General features: G+C 44.6%; 2 protein-coding genes and 1 long non-coding RNA gene across 4 annotated transcripts; 2 read left to right on the top strand and 1 right to left on the bottom strand.

The window, feature by feature from the left end:
* The first annotated feature begins 387 nt into the window (after window positions 1-387).
* Window positions 388-10435, top strand: LOC100194177 (uncharacterized). The gene is made up of 18 exons (NM_001359419.1): window positions 388-725; window positions 829-864; window positions 962-1059; window positions 2539-2614; window positions 3019-3147; window positions 3227-3273; window positions 4798-4921; window positions 5016-5132; window positions 5972-6001; window positions 6097-6196; window positions 6684-6790; window positions 6979-7122; window positions 7216-7320; window positions 8254-8400; window positions 8653-8706; window positions 8837-8900; window positions 9034-9095; window positions 9981-10435. The coding sequence occupies exons 1-18, from the start codon at window positions 513-515 to the stop codon at window positions 10113-10115; spliced, it is 1788 nt and encodes a 595-aa protein (NP_001346348.1). The 5' UTR covers window positions 388-512; the 3' UTR covers window positions 10116-10435.
* A 410-nt stretch (window positions 10436-10845) lies between these two features.
* Window positions 10846-13067, bottom strand: LOC103647585 (uncharacterized). The gene is made up of 2 exons (XR_562923.3): window positions 12617-13067; window positions 10846-11480 (listed from the first exon to the last, which is right to left on the bottom strand). It is a non-coding gene; the product is annotated as an uncharacterized lncRNA (long non-coding RNA).
* Window positions 13068-14195: 1128 nt separating this feature from the next.
* Window positions 14196-20052, top strand: LOC100501637 (uncharacterized). Of its 2 annotated transcripts, none has more exons than NM_001323345.1 (5): window positions 14196-14486; window positions 15338-16365; window positions 16450-16731; window positions 16856-16947; window positions 18817-19955. In NM_001323345.1, the coding sequence occupies exons 2-5, from the start codon at window positions 15370-15372 to the stop codon at window positions 19730-19732; spliced, it is 2286 nt and encodes a 761-aa protein (NP_001310274.1). In that variant the 5' UTR covers window positions 14196-14486; window positions 15338-15369; the 3' UTR covers window positions 19733-19955. The 2 variants fall into 2 exon arrangements, with proteins under 2 accessions (NP_001310274.1, XP_020403556.1); XM_020547967.2 differs by lacking the exon at window positions 14196-14486 and adding an exon at window positions 14499-15209 and having other exon boundaries at window positions 18817-20052.
* Window positions 20053-23531: the final 3479 nt, after the last annotated feature.

Here is a 23531-nt window from a genome sequence, read left to right as displayed (position 1 = left end):
TTTTAAAATTTTGAATATTTTAAATGTAAAAATTGAAAAGGTACCAAAGGAAGCGGCTTCTACTTTGACAGGCCCGTCGGTCGCTGTACGCCTGTTTCAGACAACCAGTGTACCCAGGTGGCCAGGTCTACCGGCGCAGGCGTCGTCGTGGCCCGTGGGCTCATCGAACCAGCGTTCGAAGTCCGTATCTCCGGCCTCCGCAGACGGCAGACGGATCCCACTGGACTCGGCCCTCTACAGGGTGGCCTACCCACTCCGGCACTCCGCGAGTCCGACCCGACGGCCCGACGGCTCCCAGTCTCCCACCTTCTCCGCCTCGTCGTCCGACGTCCCTGCTGCATAAAACTACCACCTCCAGGCCTCCTACCATTTCTTCCTCGCCCGGTCGTCCCCCTTTCCCCCGCGGCCCCGCCCCCCATGCCCCTCGCGTACGCGCCCATACCGTACCGCTCCCGAAACACTAGGGCGCGGCACGCACCCTCCTCGTGAGCGCGGGGTCGGGCGCAGGCGGCATGGCGCCGCAGGCCGCGGGGTCGACCCCTGCGGTGGCGGCGCTCGGGTTCCTCCTCCCTACCTGCTGGGAGATCGAGGTCACGTGCGCCGCCGCGATGATCCTCGTCGCGCTCTACGCTGCGTACGAGCTCCTCAACCCGCGCCCCTTCCAGGCTGCAGCGGCGGGCGACGCCGACGAGCTCCTCGTGCGGGGGCTAGACGGCACCAACAAGGTAACGGCTGCGTCTGTTTGGGTTTCCGAGAATTCGGATCATACGGTTGCTGGTGATCACGGATGCTGATGTATTGATCTCCCGTTTGATGGATGTGTTCAAGGGGGGTGCGAGCGGCCGTTCTGCGTATGTACTGAAGGTGATCAGTGATCAGCTTTTGGCCTCCATTTTTTTGTGTCGTGCTGCCGGCAGTTGTTCTGGATGGTTTATGACTTGGATTGGATGTGTCTGTTCAGCTAGAATTGTTGGCTGCTAGGAATTTGATGGCGGCGAACTTAAATGGGACATCTGACCCGTATGCATTGATCACTTGTGGTGCAGAGAAGCGTTTCAGGTGATCACATTGATTCAATACTTTGAACCTGTTATTTGGACGATTTCAGTTGTTTAATTAACTGTACATATCTTTCCAAGTAGTTCCATTTCTAGCATATTTATCATTCTGAGAATTCTTGGACACTGTAATTTGCTTAGCCTCCATGTTCTATCTTCCCTTTGGGACATACGCCCAGAGAGCAAATTGGTCGTGCTTTGGGCGAAAATATTAACTGGCTGGGGTGGGTTTTTTATTGCACGGAATTCAGATTCATTGTAAAGTAGTAATCCCTATGTTCCAAATTATAAAATATTTTGAATTTTCTAGATATCTTTTTTCTGGGCACCACTCGTGTAGTCGTGTGGGAGCGTACTGGCTCTATACTTCGACTTTTCTAGATACATTGCTTATGCATCTAGAGATGTATATATCTAAGTGCATAACAAAAGCTACGTGTGTAGAAAAGCCAAAACATCTTATAATTTAAATGGAGCGAATACTTGATAGTGCATACATGTTAAATAATGTTAAACACGGTAGGTTCAAGGGAAAACTTTTTATGAATGAAACTTGTTACTTACTTTTTGTATGAGCTCGAGGTTACTGGTTAGAGAGATTTCATTCACTGACAATTTGGGCGGTTGGGATTCATCATTAGAGATAGGCCAATGCGGGGTCACTGACTTCGGATCTAGCAGTTCAAGCATATGTTGTAAAAGAGAGGAAGCAAGGGACATGGTTTAAAAGGCGATAAGGCGGAACTAGGCGTTGAGCCACTGCCTAGATGCCTAGGCGACGTCATACAAGCCAGGGGAGGAAGAAAGGTAAGCAGGGGAGGATAGGAGAGGATGCTTGGACCTTCGGTACCCGCCGCCCATGGAGAGGAGAGGAAGCAGGTGGCCAGGTGCCACGCCCGACACCAGTTCCTCAGAGGCGTGCCCGCCGTAGGATCCCTAGGGACGCGGCCGCGTCGGTACCTCGGTGTCGCGCCCGCGCCGCCCGCCCGGTGCCACGCCTGCCGAAAACTTGCCGATGTCGCGCCTTCACCGGCCGCCAGTACTCGAGTTCTCGGTCGGCCCAGATTTTTGGGGCTCAAGGCGCCTATCAGGCGGTGGAAGGCGACGCCTTACATGCCTAGTCCTCCAAGGCGGACACCCTAAGTTCCTGGGGCAAGGTGGTGCCGACGTCTAGAAAGTTTTGGCGCCTGGACGCCTAGGCGACGCCTTTTAAACCATGGCAAGGGGCAACTACCCTCAGGATTGTTTGGATGTTATGGAAATGGTGATGATTGCAAGATGGTAGTGTGTATATGACAAATACACATGCTATCCTGAAACTGTTCCATGGGAAAAGCAATGGTGGAAGGTGGACAGGGGAAACAACTCCAATTAACCATCCTTTAATATAACATAATATTAACCTCTTTGATAAACTTCTAGATCTATGTCACACAGCTAATTCTCAACTAGCCTAATCTAATTTTTTAACACCTTACAGCTCCATGGTTCCTGGCTCAAGAAACCCAATGTGGGGAGAGGAATTCAATTTTTTTGTTGATAGTCTTCCTGTAAAGGTTATTCTCAGTTCTCTCTTAGTTAGTTTGGTATCTTTTAAAAGATGTGGTGTTTGTCCATCACTGGTGTAGGAAATTATGACTAACTAGTAATCACAGTTTGTATAGTTTACATGGTCAAATCACTAATGTACCATTCTTATGTTAAAAGAATTGTTGCACTACATCTATAACAATATTGTCATATATCTGTCATGGGTTTTGTAACTTTCCATTTTGCTTCTCATCCTGACAAAATTGTTGCAAATTTTCATGAGTAAATGTAGTGCAACCCAGGATGTTTTTCCATTGTCTTGATGTATTTGTGCCTTTGACTAAATATTTTGTTCCCAATAAAAGCTGTATGCCTAGGCTTTTGATGCATTTGCCTTGTTCCCATGTTTTCATTGTCTACACTTCCATAGATAAATGTCACGATATATGACTGGGACATTGTATGGAAAAGCACAATCCTTGGTTCTGTTACTGTTCCTATTGAGTCTGAGATACCGAGTGGGCCAGTTTGGCATACACTTGATAGCACATCGGGCCAGGTGAGTGATTTCTGCAAAACCATTTAGTTTCTGAGGTTATTTTTTGTCATCTTGATATACTTTTTTTTGTTGTTGTCAGGTTTGTCTTCATATTAAAGTAATCAAGGTTCATGAAAGTTCCTCCAGGTTAAAATCTCACTCTGTCTATTTAATTTAATCATTAAATCCTTAGCTTTCCTGTGTTCCTGTCGTATTAGTTTTTCACCGAAAATATGAAATTTTTATTTAAAAAAAACTCGGCCGGTAGGGGAAAGAGCGCCCCCACGGTATTATATTAAGAAGAAGCTCAATCGAAGCCCCGACTGAGAAAGGTCACGAAAGCAGGTCCCCCGTGCAACATGAGGGTCCGCCCCTTATAGGTCAGATCTTTACTCATGCAATCATGCTTTGAGCTCTCCCAGCCCCTACACGAAGATCCGCCCCCCATAGGTCAGTCCATCTCGTGTGCACACGACCAGAGGAACTAGCGAGTGACCTTTTTTAACCTCAGTCTGAAATTCGTTCCCACTGGGATCCGAACTCAGGATCTAAAGAGTGCTACTCATACCACCTAACCAACTTGACTAGAGGCTCTTTCGCTGAAATTTTTATTCTGTTTGTCCAATTATGTGATATCCTAGCCCCTAGGATGGGATATCCTGGCCCAATGCTTAATAGAATTAATAGAGTAATCATATCAACAAGGTGCATCTTCTTTTTCGGAAGCCTATCTTGAAAGAACCTCCAAGTTAAGCGTGCTTAGCTTGGAGAAATTTGGGATGGGTGACCGACCGGGAAGTTTTCTCGGGTGCGCATAAGTGGGGACAAAGTGCGCACAAAAGACTTGTGTTGGTCTGTGGGGACGATATATGATCCTAGAGAGCTGTCAGGAGTAAGTACCACCGGTCCAGGGATTGGACGGGGTGTTACAAGTGGTATCAGAGCCGACCCTCAAGGTTTCACGGGCGTGTGTGGGCTAGGGGGTTCGGGTATATGGCGCATGACGCATGTGGGCCCAGAGTGGTCACATGGCATGGCATATGACGACACTAGACACACAGACGTGGCTAAGAGGGGAGGTTCCTGGATTGGGGTTGACCGACGAGGACGTCGGTCTTCTAAGGGGGGTGGATTGTGATATCCTAGCCCCTAGGATGAGATATCCTGGCCCAATGCTTAATAGAATTAATAGAGTAATCATATCAACAAGGTGCATCTTCTTTTTCGGAAGCCTATCTTGAAAGAACCTCCAAGTTAAGCGTGCTTAGCTTGGAGAAATTTGGGATGAGTGACCGACCGGGAAGTTTTCTCGGGTGCGCATAAGTGGGGACAAAGTGCGCACAAAAGACTTGTGTTGGTCTGTGGGGACGATATATGATCCTAGAGAGCTGTCAGGAGTAAGTACCACCGGTCCAGGGATTGGACGGGGTGTTACAAATTACCAGGCTTGAACAATTTTGACATTATGTCTTAGCTATTTGCTTCAGTATTTTGCTTTGACTTTGTGATCATTAGAAGTGAAACTATTGTAGCAATTTATGTTTGGTTCATCATGCAAAATATGCTGTCCTTCACTTTGTACCTTATGTGGCCCAAATTCAATTTTGTGAGTCTCACATTAAAATCAAGGTGAGGCTTCAATTTTTCTGATGTATCACTTCTCTGCTTTAGGGCTCTCAATAGCTCAGCTGAGGCTGGCGCTCGTAGAAGGATTTCCTTGGATAAGCAAGGTCCTACTGTAGTTCATCAAAAGCCAGGTCCTTTGCAGACAGTTTTTGAACTACCTCCAGATGAGGCAAGTAACTAGTACAACTTCACTCATTCATGCATGTATCTAATACCAATGGTTCCAACTTGCAATAGTTGTTTCCTTGTCTTGTACCTTTCAGGTTGTTGACCACAGTTATTCATGTGCACTTGAGAGGTCATTTCTGTATCATGGACGCATGTATGTCTCTTCATGGCATATTTGCTTTCATTCAAATGTCTTCTCAAAGCAAATCAAGGTTAGCTCACATGAATTTTCAATTGCTATCTTTGATTAAATATGTTTACCATAGATCCTTTGTTTAGAGCTTACTTGTTCGTGTCTTTATGATAAACAGATAAAGCACTCAAGTTTTTAATGTCATGTTGATCTGAACTGCATATACCATCTAACAGGCATTTTGGTGATCATGTGATTATGGCAAATTCTGATAACTGTTTGTAGTTTCTGTTAAATAGCCACAACATTACTAGGGCCCACCTTTTTTCAAATTAAATCAGAAATTTGTGTTAGCTCTCAGTCAACAGCATATCATAATAAATTGGGAAATATTAGCATGTCAGTCCGTGGGGAGCAATACATGTTCCATCTTTTTTTAATGGGGTTTCAAGTGATACCCTTTACTCTTTGTTATTCGACGGTGTTGTAGTTAAAATTTATTTGACCTAGTCCTCTCGATTGAGATTCTATAGAAACCAAAACTAAATAGGCTATGTTTTCAAATAACCATTTAAAACTGTACATACTGCCTAAATGCCTCATGCTATTCTAATATTTCCATCATTCATGAACGAAATGTTTTTTTGCTGTATGTGTTACCTATCGTTTGAGAAACAATTGCTTGCATCTTAGGAACATTTCCATCATTTTTTTGTGTGTGTGTTATCGTAGCATCCAATTTTCTGGCAAATTACTTCCCACGCACCAATTCTCTTCCTGATTTTGTTTGATGAAGCTTAGGAAAGTTGCTCTTGTTTCCTGTAAAGCATATTCCTGTATAATAATTTGTTTGTACATAATTTTAGTTTCTTAATTTTATTTTTGTGGCTAAAACATTTTTTCTTCCCGTACATATAGGTTGTGATTCCTTTGAGAGATATTGACGAGGTAATTCATATTCTGCTCCTGTTCTACTATGTCTGTATAATTTTCGTGATGTACATTTCATGTGGCATCTATTTCTTTGATTACAAACACTGCAGATAAGGAGAAGTCAGCATGCAGTTATTAATCCAGCTATTACAATATTTCTTCGAATGGGAGCTGGAGGATTTGGTGTTCCTCCATTAGGATGTCCAGATGGTAAAATCTTCTTAACATATGAGTGGTTCTTAAACCAATGGACCGCTACATGTTTTTTCCCTGATCCACTATACACAAAACATAGATACAAGTAATAAGTACAAAAAGTCTACAGCGGCCTACATGACCGAATGGATGTCCGAAAAGTGGAAACAATTGTGAAACAGAATTGTTACTCTGAATCCGGTTGGAAAGGTGCCACAGGAATTTAATGGATTATCTTTCTTTTGGCAGACCTATCTTCTATAAGTGGTCTTTTATCTATTGTTTTTGGGGTGGGGTTGAGTTTTCAAAGATGCACCTATTTCTGTGAACTCAGATGTTGACATCCCCATAGTGATCGAAACCCTTCTCTCATTATGCAATACCCAATAAGCTGATAAACCCCATATTCTGGCTCTACAAGTCACGCATGATTTTGCTAACAGCAATTAGATAAGACAAGGTTGTGGTTACTACATATCATGTTTTCCTATATTTTTTGTAGGAAGAGTCAGGTACATGTTTGCATCATTTTGGAACAGAAACCATACATTTAGAGCATTGCAGCGAGCTGTGAAGAACTTCCAAATGATGATAGAGGCTGAGAAACAGGTACAACATGCTGTGGTAGACTACATCTTTGCTTTTAAATTATACCATACAGTGTCTGCATATCTGCAGACCTACTGTTGGCGCACTAGTTTTGAAGGGATCTTTGTTGATTTTTCTGCCTGTAATATAAGTTTTATCTCCACAAACATTCTTCAGATTTGATAGCCTTTTTAACATTTGGATTCCAGGAACGTGCTCAGTCTGCATTACGTGCACATAGTAGTTCAAGAAAAAATAGCAAGAAGGAGATAAATATCCCAGAAGATTGTGCTGCATTAACAGGACAGTTACAACCTTTTGTCAAAGAAGAAGTTTTGGTCCCTGTATTCAATGTAACAATGACTATCATTATTTTAGCCTCAGGATTTTATTTAACGGTCTAGCTTTGTAATTGGTAACTGATCCTTAAATGTTCATGATTTCAGGGAACTTTTCCATCTACTGCAGAGCACTTCTTTAGTATTCTTTTAAGTGATGACTCGAACTACATAACAGAGTATCGAACATTTCGGAAGGATAAAGATATAAATGTAAGTATCCAGCACATCGCCAGCCTTTCGCACATGTAGTGCATTCTGTATGACCAACTTATTCCCAATCCGTGTATTCTTGTGTATTATAGAATTTCCACAAGTTGTTTGGTAGAAATTCGTAGACTATCATAATATGTCAAATAGAGTAGGTGGTCATACTTCTTTTTCAAACTAATATCCAACTGAGCAAAAGACATCAATCCTGCTCCTTTTTTAATAATGTTGTATTTTAGTACTGGTGATTTTTGTCATTGAAATTCTCAGGTTTTCAAGTTGTCATTGAAATTTTCAAATATTAAGTGACATCTTTCAATACTGGTGATTTTAGTGGTACTAGGGCACAATGTAGAGCTGCCAATTACTGTGGATTTACCAGCTTTATAACCCCGGTGTCCCATTCTGCCGTTGTCTATGCGTTATGTATTCTAAAAAGGTTGTCTGCTATGATTTATGAAATAATTCAGGTAGTATGCTTAGGATTGGTAATTTGGGTTCCTGCTTCCTTGTGTATATCAAGCTTTGGAGGCGTCATCTTATGAAGATAGTTTCTTTACAAACTTTAAGGGACTTTACAGGTCAAGGTGGCATGTATGTCACCATCCTGTATGCACCTGACAACTAGGAAAGAATCAGTACGTACCACCTAGTGGTAGCCACCCTCCTATCAAATTTCAAAATTGGTTGGCCTATGCCATACGCACTCCAAATGGATTTATTCAAAGGAAGCATATGTACTGGTCAGTGGTCATCCTCCAGGCATATTTTTATTGTGGGTTAACCTTCCATCTCACCTTATAAAAAAACCCTTCCACCTCTTATGCTACCAGGTTAACAGAAACCAGTTCTACTATTCCTTTATGTGATCAGCAAGCTGAATGACTTTGTTTTCTTTTACTCCATATTCTGTGTTAAACTGTTGCTTTTCTGCAGCTGGGCCAATGGCACATTGCAGATGAGTATGATGGCCAGGTGAGGGAACTTAATTGTAAATCAATATGCCATAGTCCAATGTGCCCTCCTTATTCAGCGATGACAGAGTGGCAGCATATAGTTCTTTCAGCTGACAAAATGGATCTGGTATGTTTCTACTGTACAACAGAATGTTCCATTATGACAGATAATAGTTCTTGGTAATTTGCTTGATCTCATAAGTAATATGGATCTGGGTCATGTTGTTTTTTTCATTTGTAAAAGGTGTGTCTATTTTTGGCTAAGGGTATGAGGAGGTGGATGTGTGTTGTTTGGGCTCCTGCCCTTTTTTCTTTTTAATATAATGATACGTGGCTCTCCTTCAAGAAAAAAATATTGACCTCTCACCATTATTTGTAGGTATTTGAGACAGTACAGCAAGTACATGATGTTCCATTTGGTTCCTTCTTTGAGGTACTTATGGAAAATATTGGTTACAGTTTCCTCCCCTCTCTTTCATTTTTGTAGAGCTGAGAGCATTTTGCAGTGCTACAATAACAGTAACCTTTCAATAGTGTAGTGATTCAGCTATGTTACCTTTCAGGTGCATTGTAGGTGGTCTGTGAAAACTATCAGTTCTAGCCTGTGCAGTCTTAACATAAGCGCTGGTAGGTGATTTCTTCTTAACCCTTTTGTCTAGCCCATGTGCTATCTTATTTCTTTTTTATAGCCTGTCTCTACATAAGGTGCAATGAAATTTAATGTTTTTTTATGAGTACAATCAACATGCTCTATTTTCAGGTGCACATTTCAAGAAATGGTGCATAATGCAGTCTAAGATAAAGAGCGGTGCTGTGGATGAGGTATGCGTTTATATTTACTGAGCTTTTGTATGTATGATATGTTGTGAATTTAATCCGATTGTCTTCGAACTTCAACACATACAATTCTTATAGCCTGTGGAGTTCAAGTACATTCTAACTAGACATGATCACATACAGATACAGTTGATCATCTAAAAAAGAATGATCTACCCTCTTACCATAGCTCCATTGCATGAGATTGTCAGCTATTCACTTAAAAGTCATCTGCAACTTCGTTGGTGAGATTGCCAGCTAGAACAGCATGAGCAAGCATGTTTAGAGCAGTCCCAACCCTCCACGTCAACCGGTTTCCATAACATTAAATAGACTGCCACATAGGCAAAATGATGATGTGGCAAGAGCGTTAATGAAAGAAAGGAAAAAAAATGAAGACACTGGGTCTCATGCAGGAAACCATGTCGGCTCAATCTCCAATAAGCTAGGACACCGCCCCAAATGCGTTGGAGAGCAAGACACCACTTCTACCACATGTTTTATGAGACCGTAGTAAAGCCTCGGATACCATGCACGCAGCTTGTGACCCCTCGGCATGTGTGAGTTTCGCCGTTTGGGTTGGAAGATGTAGTTTCTACAACTCATGTCTTGATGATGTGGCACCATAGACTCTACTTATGAGCTTCATGGGTTGGGACTGCTCTTATCCTCGAAATATACTAGGCTACGCAAAACCAAACATCATTTGCCCCCCACGCTATTCTATGTAGCTTTTGCTGGCTTGCAAGTTTTGTAGTACATATCGGCAGAAGTATTGCAGGAGAGTGCAAGCTACGAGTCTGTGTTTTTTAAATTTCCACATGCCATAACTTCTAGGAACTATATAGAACTCTTGAATCTCAATGTTCATTTTGTTATGAATTTGTGCAGTTGAAGAAAGAAGTCAAGGAAATGTTAGACTTTGCACAGGGGTATATTCTCAAAGTTAGGTCTCCGGACCAAGAGAACAGTAATCTCGCCCAACAAGACAACATGGCACCGGATGCAGTGTCTGGCGATCAATGATTATTTCAGGTTGTGCCTCCTGATTTAGGGTGGGGTGACAGCTGCCATGACAACGAATTATGATGTTATACACAGAAGGGCAGGTGGACCTGTAACTAGTCCACATGAACCACATCTAACATGTTAAGCTGACTTCCAAAAGATGGTTGGACCGTGTATTGTGTGTGTAAACTTCTTTTTCCTGTCATTCCGCTATCCATTCTGGCAGTTTGGCTGATGTATATAGTTGTAAAAACAAGTATAGTGTTGACTGCGGACGGTTCAGTGGTGCGTTGTTCGAAGATAAACAAAGAAAGAAACAAAAGAGAAATATTTGCACCAGAACCATCAGAACTTGTGCAGTGTACATTTTTGTAGCCAGAGGGAACTGTTGCTTTTTCTGCATCTGGGCCAATGGCACGTCGCAGATGAGTATGATGGCCAGGTGAGGCCATGTTCGGTAGGTATGGATTCAATCTCCAAGTGGAATTAATCCAGACGTGGATTGAATGGATCCCTTGTTGTCACTCTTTCCCTAGGTGGTTTAATTCCATATTCATCAATTCCCTGTCATTTTTTCTTGTTCGGTTAGCACATAACCAACAACTCTTTGCTGCTTCTTTTTCTGAAACAGATCGTTGTTGCTTTTTCTTAAACAGAAACAACAAAGGTATGTCTGCCCTAAGTAGTACTAAAGCAGTTTGACATGGTATTATAGGCACTTGTCAAAACAGGGCCAATGCAATTCTGATGCAATCAAAACAGCTCAATCTTGTTGAGTCTTTCCTCGTCAAAACTAAAGCAGGGTGAGTTGATAAAGAAAAAAAATATTTACAATGGAATAAAAATACAAATTGCTTGAATGCATAAAGACCACTAGGCTTGACATCTGCACAAATAACTAGAACACAAACAACTGTATATTCGTAAGAAAGAACCACTACGAATCGAAATAGTAAATCTGGTTACAGTTTGACATGCAGAGTATTAGCCGTTAAAAGGCAACAATATATTCCTACTCCATCTGGTGTCCTATTAGTTGTCGTTTTGATCAAGACATGAATCAAACTTATAAATTTTGACTACAAATAACTATTTTATTATGTAGTTTTGAAACACAATGTTTATATACACCGATTTGTTATAATAAGTACTTTTATAAAAGTATAAATGTTGAGAGTTTATTTGTATTTTAACAAAAAATATTGATGAAAGTTATATTTTGGAGACCGTGTCGCTGTTCTAAATGACAACTAATAGTACATCAGATGGAGTAGGTTCTAACATTTCATCATCTAAACATCAACAATATGGTTGTCCAACTAGTCCAGACCTTAGCTCTTTCAGCAACTCTAGCCACATCTAGCCATCATCTTACCATCCGATCTGCATGTGAGAAATAAAGAATCAGCTTCTACATCCCAAATATGCCGAGGTTCCATGTTCTTGTTTTTAGATATATTTTGGTGACTGGCTAAAAAAACTAAACCTGTCAGATTCAATAATATAAATATATGATAGGCTAAAGTTGGTGCTCGCATCAGAGGTATTCAGAGTTTCAGACCAATCTGTCCATCGTAGACTAAGCTGTTAGAACTATAAGCGCTTGCCACGAAAAAGGAAGGTTATTACTCCAGTCTGCGATATTTGTACGTAGAACAAAATCTCCAAATCTATGCTTCTTTTACGCACAAACCAAATACTTGTAAGATTAGCATATCAGCAGGCCCATGAGAAGTAACGTAACAAGCAAATAGCAAATGAAAATGTCTAATGCTTATCACTTCCAGAGAAACACATGCAGTTTCCTAATGATGGACAAGTATCAAAATTGGATAACTAATAGATTTACTCATCGTTTTCATCTGTGATACCAGACATATATTTATCTTTTTCCTATTCTAGATGCTTTGGGTCCGATGCACATGTTGGGTCCTATTTAATCTAGTTAACAATTGTATGTTTGTTACTTATGGAATCTAGTTTCATTTCAACTGCTAGCAACCTTTTTAGAAATTCAGTTTCATGGCACTCAATTCACTTACCAAGACTTGTGAATTGACGAGAGTTGCCATAGATTGTGGTTTTGCATTTGCCATAATACCTGGCATTTGTCTTCAGTCCCTCGTTTCCAGTAAACTGATGCTTGCTAAGCTATATGTGTTGTGGTACTATAGTACAAGAAACACACTATCAAATGTAGTGCCCCATTATCTTTTATTTTACTGCTACTTATATGAGACAATTGAAAAGCCAAAGAAGAATTTGGCAGTACAAGCGACGTCAATAGATCCTAAGAAAGTACCAGACGTAAAAGTTAGGAGACTCGTCAATAGATCCATGAACATAGCCTTATGGAATCGAAAGATTAGAGTTTCCAAACTTCAGTGCAGTGTAGATTTTGCTCCCAAACCCTAGAAGCCAAGAACCTAGCACGAATCACAAACCCTAGAAGCCAAAAACACCCAACTCCCTAGTTCATGGACAGTAAATGGAAATGAAGAGGAGGAGGGTGTGATTACCGGATAGAAATTAGCCACCGGAGGAGACAGAGACAAACAAGGTCGAGGGAGAAGCTATATCTTCCTTCTCAGCATCGAATCGGGCATGTACCTTGCATAGATCCAGCCAGTTGTTGCAAAGAGGATAAGGTATGGAAGGGCATGCAGATTGTAGTTTGCTGCGTAGGTAGCCCCCACTGCTGCAGCCTAGCGCGCCGCCGCCGTCGCCTCCGCCTCATGAGCCACATATGTCGCCCTCCCTCTCTCGCCTTTGCGTGGAAATGTTCCACGTCCCTGCGGCGTGGGTGAGTTCCCGGGACGAACTTCATGAAAATGGCCGGGAAAAGACGGGAAAAGGATACCAGGTGGGCTAACCGAACACAATTTTAAGCGTGGGCCGGGAAACTTTACACGCCGGGATGATCCACGTGGATTGGACCGTAATCCCTGTCGATCCCGGACCAACCGAACATAGCCTGAGGGAACTTAATTGTAAATCAATATGCCATTGTCCAATGTGCCCTCCTTATACAGCACAGCAACTCGATGTGCCCAGAGTCGTGTCGAGGCCACCGGACTGGTTGTCCGGTCGCTTGGCTATCCATTGGTCAGGCTCAGGCTTCACCAGAGCTTAGCCATGGCCCAGGTTCAATGAATGCAAACCTCCATTGTTCAGTCGGCTATCCCCGTTCAGACACTGTTCAAATGCAGTATATATATATAGTGACTATATATATATAGTCACTATAGCAAGCTTGATGAGGCCGGAGGCGGAATGTTTTCAATGTTGTCTGCTCGGCTACCAGGGCTCGTCGTTGCGTTGTTCTTGATTTGCCGGCGCTAGAGGCCTAGAGATGGACGCTCGCTCGAGAACAGGGAAGGGTCCGAATCTTTCCTTGCTCTTTGTACCGTCAGGCGTGCGTAGCATCTCCTTGGCATTTGGCCAGGCACAAGGTCATCCAACGTCACGTGATTCTATTCTATTGTATCCCATACTGCTGCTGACCCCTAACGGGCGCTTCATTGGAGGACTGCTTCGCCGCGGCCGATGAGCACGCAGTACCGGCTGATTAATCTAGCGGCATTACGCGGGGGGGGGGGGGGGGTGGTTACGGGGTGCCAATCACTCGCCGGCTTCGTGTTCCGTCGCCGTCGCTAATCAATTCAATTCAATCGGTGGCGGCGGCAGGACCGGCTACTCTTCGGAATCCATCCATACCCATCACTGCTGTTGGTTGTGCAAAATCACGGGCAGGGTTAGGTTTCCTCGGTTTTTCTGCGCGCCTCACTTTTTCGAGAGGGGATAATAAATAAACAACGGTGGCGTGAATAAAGAACGGAACGGAACCTCCTCTCCACACACCCCTTGTCCCGAGGAAGGCAACGGCTCGCCGCACCACCACCCCACCCAGGCACCACCACCTAGGCACCTACTGGCTATTGCACACCACGCAAGGCCGCCCACGACGGGTGGCTGCCTGTGCCTGTGCCTGTGCTGCTGCAGTGCACGCACCACAGTGTCAGGATGCGTCCGCTTCGTCAGCTGCGTGCTACGGTTACTACTGCCGCCTGGGATTGGGATTGGGCACCCACCCCCAGTCTCCACAGTCCACACCACAGCCCAACGCAGCCACAGCCAGGGGGCAACGAGTGAAGACCGCGGAGCGGGTGAGGACCCTTTGACTTGTTTTTCCTGGATGTGACGACTGACGCGCGCGGCCTCGGCCCTCGGCCGGCATTCCCGCGTCGCAGCAGCGCGGAGCTGCGTGTCCCACGAGCCCGGCCTGCTTTGCTCCAATCCGAGCCAGCCTTTGCCCCCCTCCGTGCGCCCACACAAGGAGAGCGGAGAAGAAGTGAAGAACCCACTGGGCGCCCGGATTTCCGCCGCGAGGTTCGCGTCCCCCCGATTCCTCCTCCTCCTCCTCCCCCCTGCTCCATGATTTTGTTGGCCTTCCCTTTCCTCTCCGAGCGCTCTGCTTCTGCGGTTCTGGCTTTGCGTTTGCACGATACCGACGCTAGGGCAACCAGCGGTGGTACTTTCCTCAAGATTTTCTTTGTCGAGGGTAAAGTTTGGTTCGGGGACGACGCCACACAGGACCACCGCCATGGTGACTTCTTCTGCTACTGGTGTGCAGTGCAGAGCCTCTCGTGTGGTGTCTGTCTGTTGAGCATGTTTCGGACTGGACCGAGCTCACTTCGTTTCCTTTACAAGCGAAGACATGTATTCCCCCACGCGACGCGGCGTACTGCCTCTGTAGTTCGCATTTCGAGCGGGCATTTCGAGCACAGCCTCCCGTGCCGCGCCCATTCAGGAGGGTTCTGTGCTTTCTGTCAATGAACTGCAGTTACAGTAGTGTTCATCTTCAATAGGGTTTCTGTTCGATTTCCTTCATCCGTGTCTTTTCTGGAATCGCCGTCTTGTCTCCGTGCAATTCTTTAAGGTCCCATGCCCGTACCCGAATCACCGTGCGGCGATTTCTTGGTGCCGTATGAGTAAATGCCAGGTTTCTGCACATGAACAACATCCGCGAAAAAAGTCGCATCCTTTCACTGCATTCAGGGCCTGAGGGTCAGGGGGTGCTGGTCTCACTCCACTTTCGTTAGGAACTGCGAGGTTGCCTGCCGGATTTTTACCTCTTCTTTCTTGTTTTCGTTCCAACTTGTCCCGTACGTGCTTTTTGACGTGAAAGACGATGATGACAACCAACCAATCAATCGCGCTGTTGGACAAATGCATTGCAGAGTGATGCGCTCAAGGATCCGCATCCGCGACAATGGCTTCGCTGGTGCCGGGCGTCCTGGTGAAGCTCCTGCAGCACATGAACACGGGCGTGAAAGTCGGCGGCGAGCACCGGTCCTCGCTCCTCCAGGTGGTCAGCATCGTGCCGGCCCTCGCCGGGAGCGACCTCTTCACCAACCGAGGGTTCTACCTCAAGGTGTCGGACTCGTCCCACGCGACCTACGTCTCCCTGCCAGAGGAGCAGCACGATCTCATCCTGAGCGACAGGATCCAGCTGGGCCAGTTCGTCCACGCGGACCGTCTCGAGGCGGCCACTCCCGTCCCCATCCTCAGAGGGGTCCGGCCGGTCCCTGGTCGCCACGCCTGTGTCGGCACCCCCGAGGACCTCGTGCTGACCGCCTCCTCGTCGAACTCTCACGGCGGCGGCAAGAACAAGAAGGCGCGACCGTCGAATGCGAAAACGAAGGACGCCAGCGCCAGCGTCCTGTCGCTAGACAAGGAATCGAGCAAGCTGGAGAAGATAAACGCCTCGCGCAAGCCTACCGCTACCGGGGCGGAAAACAAGAAGCCGACGCTCACCAGATCCAACTCTTCGCTGCCAAGAGAAGCTCTGGATGGGAGGATCGGTGATGACAAGGTAGCGGCGGTTAAGTCAAAAAAGGTGAAGCCAGGTGTTACTAGGTCCACACCTTCGTCACCAACCAGCGTCTATTCTCTGCCTGCGTCGTTCGACAGGTTCTCGAATGACCTGAAGCAGAGGAACAGAGTGAAAGGAGCGGAGAATAAAGCTTCGTCTTCCTCTAGGCTTTCATTGTTGGAAAAGGCCGCTTCTGTTTTGAAGGCCACTAGTGCCGCCGGGAGAGTGTCCTCTGCTGGCATTCCGATCGGTAGCTCTGTGCTGAGCATTGGATCGTCAGGGCCAAAGGCCCTGAGAAGAAGCTGGGAAGGAAACACGGATGTTAAAGGGAAAGGAAAACCAGAATCGAGGACAGCCAAACCTGACAGGAAGTCTGATAGCAAGATTCCAATGGTATGTGATATGCTGACTCTCTATCATACATTTATTTGAAGTCAAAGTTAATAAAACGATAATACGTACGTTCTTAACATGCAGACTCCTAGACGGAAATCACCAGTGGATGAGAAGGTGGCGCCACATAAAGATGACAACAGTCAGAAAGCTGCTAGGAAGAGCACCACAAGTGCTCCCGCCTCAGACGACGCTGCTGACAAAGCAGTGAAGAAGAAGCATATTCCTACAGCGAAGAGAACTTCCGGGGGTTTAGGGAACTGGAGTGTCACAAATCTAGTGAAGATTCCTCCCAGCAGCAGAAAACTAGCAGACGTTAGCGCTTCATGGACATCACTCCCGCCATCACTTGCCAAGCTAGGAAAGGTATTTGCTAAAATCCATGGAGACAATCGATATCGCTTCCGCAATAGTTCGAAAGATCAAGCGCTGCGCAACTGAGTATTTCAAATTTTGAATTGGCATGCTCTTCTGTCCGTGTCTGTTACAGGAGCTTCTCAGGCACAGGGAATCAGCACAGATAGCTGCTGTTGAAGCCATGCAAGAAGCTTCCGCTGCAGAGAGCTTGCTGAGATGTTTGAGGTACTTCTTTTTCTTTCTTCTTCTTCTGGATACAAGCCCTATGATTACGACAAGTTTTGTGTGTTTTCTAACTAGTTCTAGGCACGTTTTCTTATTGGTAGAGTGCGGTATATATTCACTATGACTCCAACCGAGCTGTTTTGCTATTCAATCCATTCCTTTATCCCTATCTTGTAGCTCCTAATGCTTGTATTCTTTTCAAACAGCAGCTTTATTCTGTACTTAAATTGAGCAAAGCATTCCCTAGCTTATTTAGGCCCCTTTGGCAGGGCTCTGGCTTCTCAAAAAACGGCTTTGGCTCTGGCTCACGAGGTGAAGCCACTTCTTTAGATGAGCCAAAGTCATTCTGAAAAATCATTTGGCAAAACGGCTTATAGGTTGTTTTTCAGAAAGACCCTTGTATAGTTTACTTTTTATAGATACTTTTATACGTGGCTAGGGATTGAGGGCAGGATCAAAAAAAATAATTTGGACTGGTGGGAGGGCTATTGTGCAAAAATGACGTGAGCTGAAGCCAGGTGAGCCACTTTTTTTGGCTCATGCCCTCTAGTTCATTTTGGAAAAGCACTTCACTGATGAAGCCATTTGAAAAAGAGGTGTTTGTCACAACTTTTGCATGAGCCAGAGCCGAAGCTGAAAAATAAGCTCTACCAAACGGGCCCTTAGATAACTATAAACGCATGTTTGACACTTAGATGGCATCATATGCTAAAATATACTCCCTCATTCTCAGAAACAAAGCTGCTCTTCTGCCAAATTTCCACATTGAACTTACACTTCCGTGCTCTCCAACAGTGCTCTTCTGCTGTTCCATTGTTCTAGAAATCCTCTTAACAGAAATGAGTCAACTATGATCCCCGGGGACAAGCCCTACGAAGCCTTCAAAGGTCACATGCATCCGGGGCCGTAGACAGCCTTGATTGCCTGTTCCCGTGCTGACGAACATGCTATGCTAGATACAGGGCATGGTGATCGGGAACCAGGACAGGTGGTATCGGCTGTGCTTTTAGCAAAGCCTGCTGTTCAATGTCACATGGGTTGGTTTCTGATCGCACCTCACTGGGTGGGGGCAAGATCATGAATAGCCCCCCCGTAGGTCTCTCTCAGTTCGAGCTGTCTAGCATGTTGCAATAATGTTATCGACCAGCTCGGTTCCTCCCTTTTGGAGCTCGGGACGGGACCCATGGTGGAGTGGTCCCTGCTTTCCATCTTTCTTTTTTTTTCTGATCTGATGGCAGACGTTAGCTATGAATGTTTGTACAGATGCTTTTTCGAATTAAAACAAAATGTTTTCACACATCAAGATTAACTCGCAGAGCTTAACTTTTGTGAACCCGAAACATAATAATTGGTATTCTTGAGTCAAACATTTGTGAACTGGCCATTTGGACGTGCTAGAAAGTACAAGCTTCCAGAAGGGGTAGTACAACCCAGAGAACAGGTAAAAGGCAATCTTGTATTGCGGTATACAGGTTTACATACAGTTGATGCGATAGTCTTGCTTGTTGGCATCCAGATGGTCCAGGACATGGATCAACATGTTTCTGAAACTGTCGCCGAACCATGCTATTGTACTGTACAATGATGCTACAGATGCTGTGGTGGACAAACAGGAAGTTTCTCATGCTGTACCTGTACTTGTAGCTGCATGCTATTGTCTTCTACTGGAAGTATCTGTTTATTTACATTGCTAGCTTCAGTATATTCTCCAGTTAATCCAATGATTGCTAATGTCGAATCCACTGTCTGGATTTCAACTTGGTGTTGAAAAGTTGGTGTCGTGAATTCACTGTCTGATTTTTTTTTACTATCCGTGTTGATTCTAGTTACTAACCTAACTGTACACCTGCCTTGTGTTGGACGGAGCAGCTCGTACGCGGAGGTGAGCTCCACGGCGGAAGAGCAGAACCCGCAGCCAGCCGTAGAGCAGTTCCTCACCCTCCACGCCGCGCTCTCGCGCGCCACGGTGATCACCGACACCCTCGCCAAGTCTGCCACATCTGCAGCCTCGCCAGATTGCTCGGCAGCCAGCGACGCTGGGACGGTGTGTTCCGCTACCGACGAGGAGGCCGCTGCCATCACGGCCGAGCGCCGGCGCCGAGCTACGTCCTGGGTGAGCGCCGCTCTCGCCACGGACCTGTCCGCCTTCGGCATCTACAAGCTCAAACCGCCCCCCGCCACCGTGTCCTCGCCGCTGGCCGTGGTCGTCGTGGACGAGCCCGCGAAGCTGGCGGCGGCCGCGGCTACGAAATCGTCGCCGTCGCCGAAGTCGCGGCTGTCCCCCGCGAAGGGGAAGGCGAGGACGGGCGCTGCTGCGGCTGCAGGAGCGCTGGCCACGACGCCCGCGCCGCCGGAGTGGGAGAGGGGAGGAGGGGCCGAGGAGAGGGGCGAACTGGCGACGCGGCTGGGAGAGGAGTCAAGGGGCTGGTTCCTCGGCTTCGTGGAGCGGTTCCTGGACGCCGACGTGGCGGCGACCGCGCAGTGGGACCGCGAGCGCGCGGCCAGGATGCTCCCGCAGCTAAAGCGTGTCAACGACTGGCTCGGCGAGATCGGGAAGCGCAGCGAGACCGAGACTTCGTCGCTGCCGCCGGCCGACGCGGACGGTGAGGCGACCACCACGAGCACCGCCCCCGTCCCCTCGAACGGCGGCTGCGGGGTACCTGAGGAAACGATAGAGCGGCTAAGGAAGAAGATCTACGAGTATCTCCTCACCAATGTCGATTCTGCCGCCGCGATGCTCGGAGGCGGCGGGCTGGCCGCGCCGACGAATGGGAAGAAAGGCTGACGCGTGGGTAGAGGTCCTAATTGGGCCGTTAGTAGTGTGAAATTTTATTGGGCCAAAAATGGGCTGGGTTAACTAATGTAGGCTTCGTTTCTGTTGTTTCTTTGTTGGGCTTTGAGCATTTCAGCTTCTCTTGGTTTCTTATTTTGGTCACAGAAAAAAGAAAGGCGGTGAGATATTGACTTGTATTTATCACTGATGTCGACTGGGTGACTCTGGATTATGGAGTATTGCTCCATTGGATAGTTTTCTGCATTTCGAGACAGGAAAGTGGTTTTCTGCGGAACTGTTCGGTCGGTCATTCTGAATGGATAATTTCGTCATATTGTTTCTAAATTTGTCAATATTTATATAAGAGACTGCGTATTTAGATTTTTTTATTCCCACAAAACTCTCCCCTTTCAATAAATTCTATGACTTAGGGGGTATGAATGAGAATAAAAATATTATAAAACTCTCACTGAGAATGACTAGTAGAATAGTTTTATGGCAATCAATTAATGAAGAGATAAAACGGGTTTCATAGGATGAAACCATATCTATATTGTTACCTATACATATTGTGGCTTGCTTTTTACTTAGAATATTATATGAAATTAATCTTTCCACTTTTGAGAGGCTGTTTCAACCAAGATTTCATTTCTTTCATATTTACGTGGCATCTGGTAAAGACAAATATGAAACCAAATGGCCGTAGTATATGTTGTTCACCGAATTTGTTTTTTCACAAATGTAATAAAACTCTTTGGCATTGGAATTAACCGAGGAAAATATGTGGTAACTAGTTTAAGTGTCAACACTTGCAAAGTGGTCCGTGCTAAATGGACGGCACTAAGCACACACACGACTCATAGTGTGAAGCATGCTCCATATAGTGATCGTGCGGTCATGGCACGTGGTTCAGTGTCGTGCCTAGTTCGCCATCCGACACAATGATATGGCACGAGCACGACATGCTTAGGTGGTTCAATTAGGCACGACTTAAGTTAAGATGGTCTATAGAAGCAATTGTGATGTGTGTATATGATTGTGAATTATGGTTTGTTATAGTTTTTAAATATAATAAATTCACTCTATACTGATATGAATGTTCATGTTTTAAAACTATATATGTAATTTTAAAAATGTTATAGTTTTGAGCTCTTAAAGTGAAATAGTGTATGGACTGGCACGATAGCCATTTGGTGCTACTCCATCCGTCCCAAGATATAAGGTGTAACCACTTTTTTCTTGTCCTACAATATAAGGTGTGCTCTCTCTATACATAGGTACATTGATGCAGTGATATAGAGACAATTATGTATATTTTTGGGTCTTTGAACCAGAGGTGGTTAAGGCAGAGGGAGTAGTACCTTATTATGATGGCACGTCACAATTAGGCAATATAGTGTTGTGTCTGAGCTTTATCTCTGAATTCAATATAATTATTGATCAGTTGGGCAATAAGATTATGATGTATTCGTTTGGGAAAATTATCTGTGTCACACCGACAAAGGAGATTATAATTGTGGAACACTAGAAATAACACTAATAATTGAGAAATGTTGTTTGTTATCTGCGGCAGACCGCAACGACTGAGGTTCGTTTGATTCCTTTAATCACCAAACTAAACTTTAGTGTTTAATCACTAAAGTATCTCATTTGGTTTCACTGATTAACCTGACTAAAGAGCATTAATTGTCGCGAACAATGAGTGCATTACCCCTATTAATTAGTGGATATCCACTGCACGAAGAAAGATGAGAAGCGAATAAGGTAAAAGTCCTATTTTTGTCCCTACTAAAGAACTAAAATGTAGTCGTGTCCTCGAACATGATGTATGTAGTGGAGTAACGCATCCGGTGTTGCAACGGTCAGGGGTACTACCTCGTCATGTCGCGCGCGTTCGACGACTACTATATCGAGGATTGTGGCTTCATCTTGGCGCCGTAGGTGACGCAGAGGAGGATCGACAACAGTGACTAATTCGTCATCCTCGCCACCGTCAGGGTAGCTTTTGTGCGGGCCTGCCTTTAATTCTCTTCGCAAACACACACACTTGCCTTTTTGTTTAAGCAAGAGCTTATGGTGGTGTGTGTCTGATGACTAACGATGTACGAGGGAATTTCTTCCGACATGTGTGGAACGTGCTCTCCAATGATGAGACCATACAAATCGTGGCATATATCGAAGTCTGCATGATACTGATAGGGTTGAAAACAGACGGAAAATCCTGTCCCAACCCGTACCGTTTTCTACATTTGACCCGACTGTTTCCGTATTTACGGAAAAATATGGAAACGGGACGGAACCAGGAGAGGGCTTATTCCGTTCGTTTTTGTGGGATACCGTTTTTCCCGGGTTGAACCCGTATTTATTCCATATTTGACAAATATGGGACGAGCCTAATATGCATTAGTATATAAACTACATCCTCGTGTATTTTGGTGACAAATTATAACACAATTGACCATTGTAACCACCGGCTCTTTTCAAATGACAAGTGATCGAAAGTCTTAAACAACATCGGATGTAGCAACCAAACAACAATAGAATGTTGCCTCTCTATATCTATTTGTTTTATGTTAATGTTCTGATAATCAATCACTAGTCAAACATCAATAACATTTCTATTTGTATTAAATTATGAGTTTCCGTTAGTATTTCCGTTCGTTTTCGCAATTCCATTTATCCTGCTCCCGTTTCCGTTCCCGACTATTCTGGACCCGATCTCGTTTCCGATGATAAAATGCGGATACAGAAACAGGAGAGAGGTTTTTCCGTCCGTTTTCATCCCTAGATAGTGATGGTTACAATGTAGTGGTGAAACAACTAGATTAAAATAACAAAATTTATGTATGGCTAGGATCATAAATTGATTATGAAACATTTTCTCATAACAATATAACACACATACTGGTAGTATATATTCTCGTTGCAACGCACGGACACTCAGCTAGTATAATAGAATGATGTAAGTAGACTAAATTATTTACTACATCAGATTTTTTCCAAGTTAGAGGAGAGAGAAGAGAAGAAAGAGAAGAAGCATGCTACTAATTATTAGTCGACTAAGAGCTGGTTGTAGCCTAGATTCCAAGAAATGTGGTAAGAGAATGAGAGTACGAAGGTGGGGATAAAAACAATTGTTCAATGTTCTTAACGTCAATAAAATAGCCAGCTTATTCTATACAATGACTATATAGTTGGCTCTAAATGGTTAAATCTAATTATCTAAACGTATTTTTCATGCCGCCAGCAAAATGACCTCTAGTCGAGTTGGTTAGGTGGTCTGAGTAGCATTCTTTAGATCCTGAGTTTGAATCCTAGTGGGAGCTGGTCGTGTGTACACGAGATGGACTAACCTATATGGGACAGATCCTCGTGTAGGAGCGGATCCTCATGTTGCACGGGGGACCAGCTTTCGTGACCCTTCTCAATCGGGACTCTCTTAATATAATACTGTGGAGACGATCTTTTCCGTACTGACCAATTTTTTTATGCTGCTGCGAGTTAATGTGTGTTAGAACTTTGTATTCAATTTTGTGAGTTAGAACTCTATATGGCTAAGGCTTAGTATGATTCTTCTTATGGTTTAAATTGTGAATCGGGACTTTATATTCTTCCATTTTAGATATACAGTTAATGTGGACAAAACCAAGTACCCGATACCTAAACCAGAATTATGGGTACTCAAAATTCTGGATATTATAATACCTTATGTAATTTTGGGTAGCAATTCTCAAAATCCAAAATTTATTTTAATTATCTGAATTATTCTACCCGAAATTTTCAGGTAGATTCCAACGGAACGGGTCGTTTC

Source organism: Zea mays, chromosome 2, assembly GCF_902167145.1.
Source record: "Zea mays cultivar B73 chromosome 2, Zm-B73-REFERENCE-NAM-5.0, whole genome shotgun sequence".
Classification (NCBI taxonomy): domain Eukaryota; kingdom Viridiplantae; phylum Streptophyta; class Magnoliopsida; order Poales; family Poaceae; genus Zea; species Zea mays.
The sequence above is the reverse complement of the archived record's forward strand: the minus strand, read 5'-3'. Positions and strand labels throughout refer to the sequence as shown.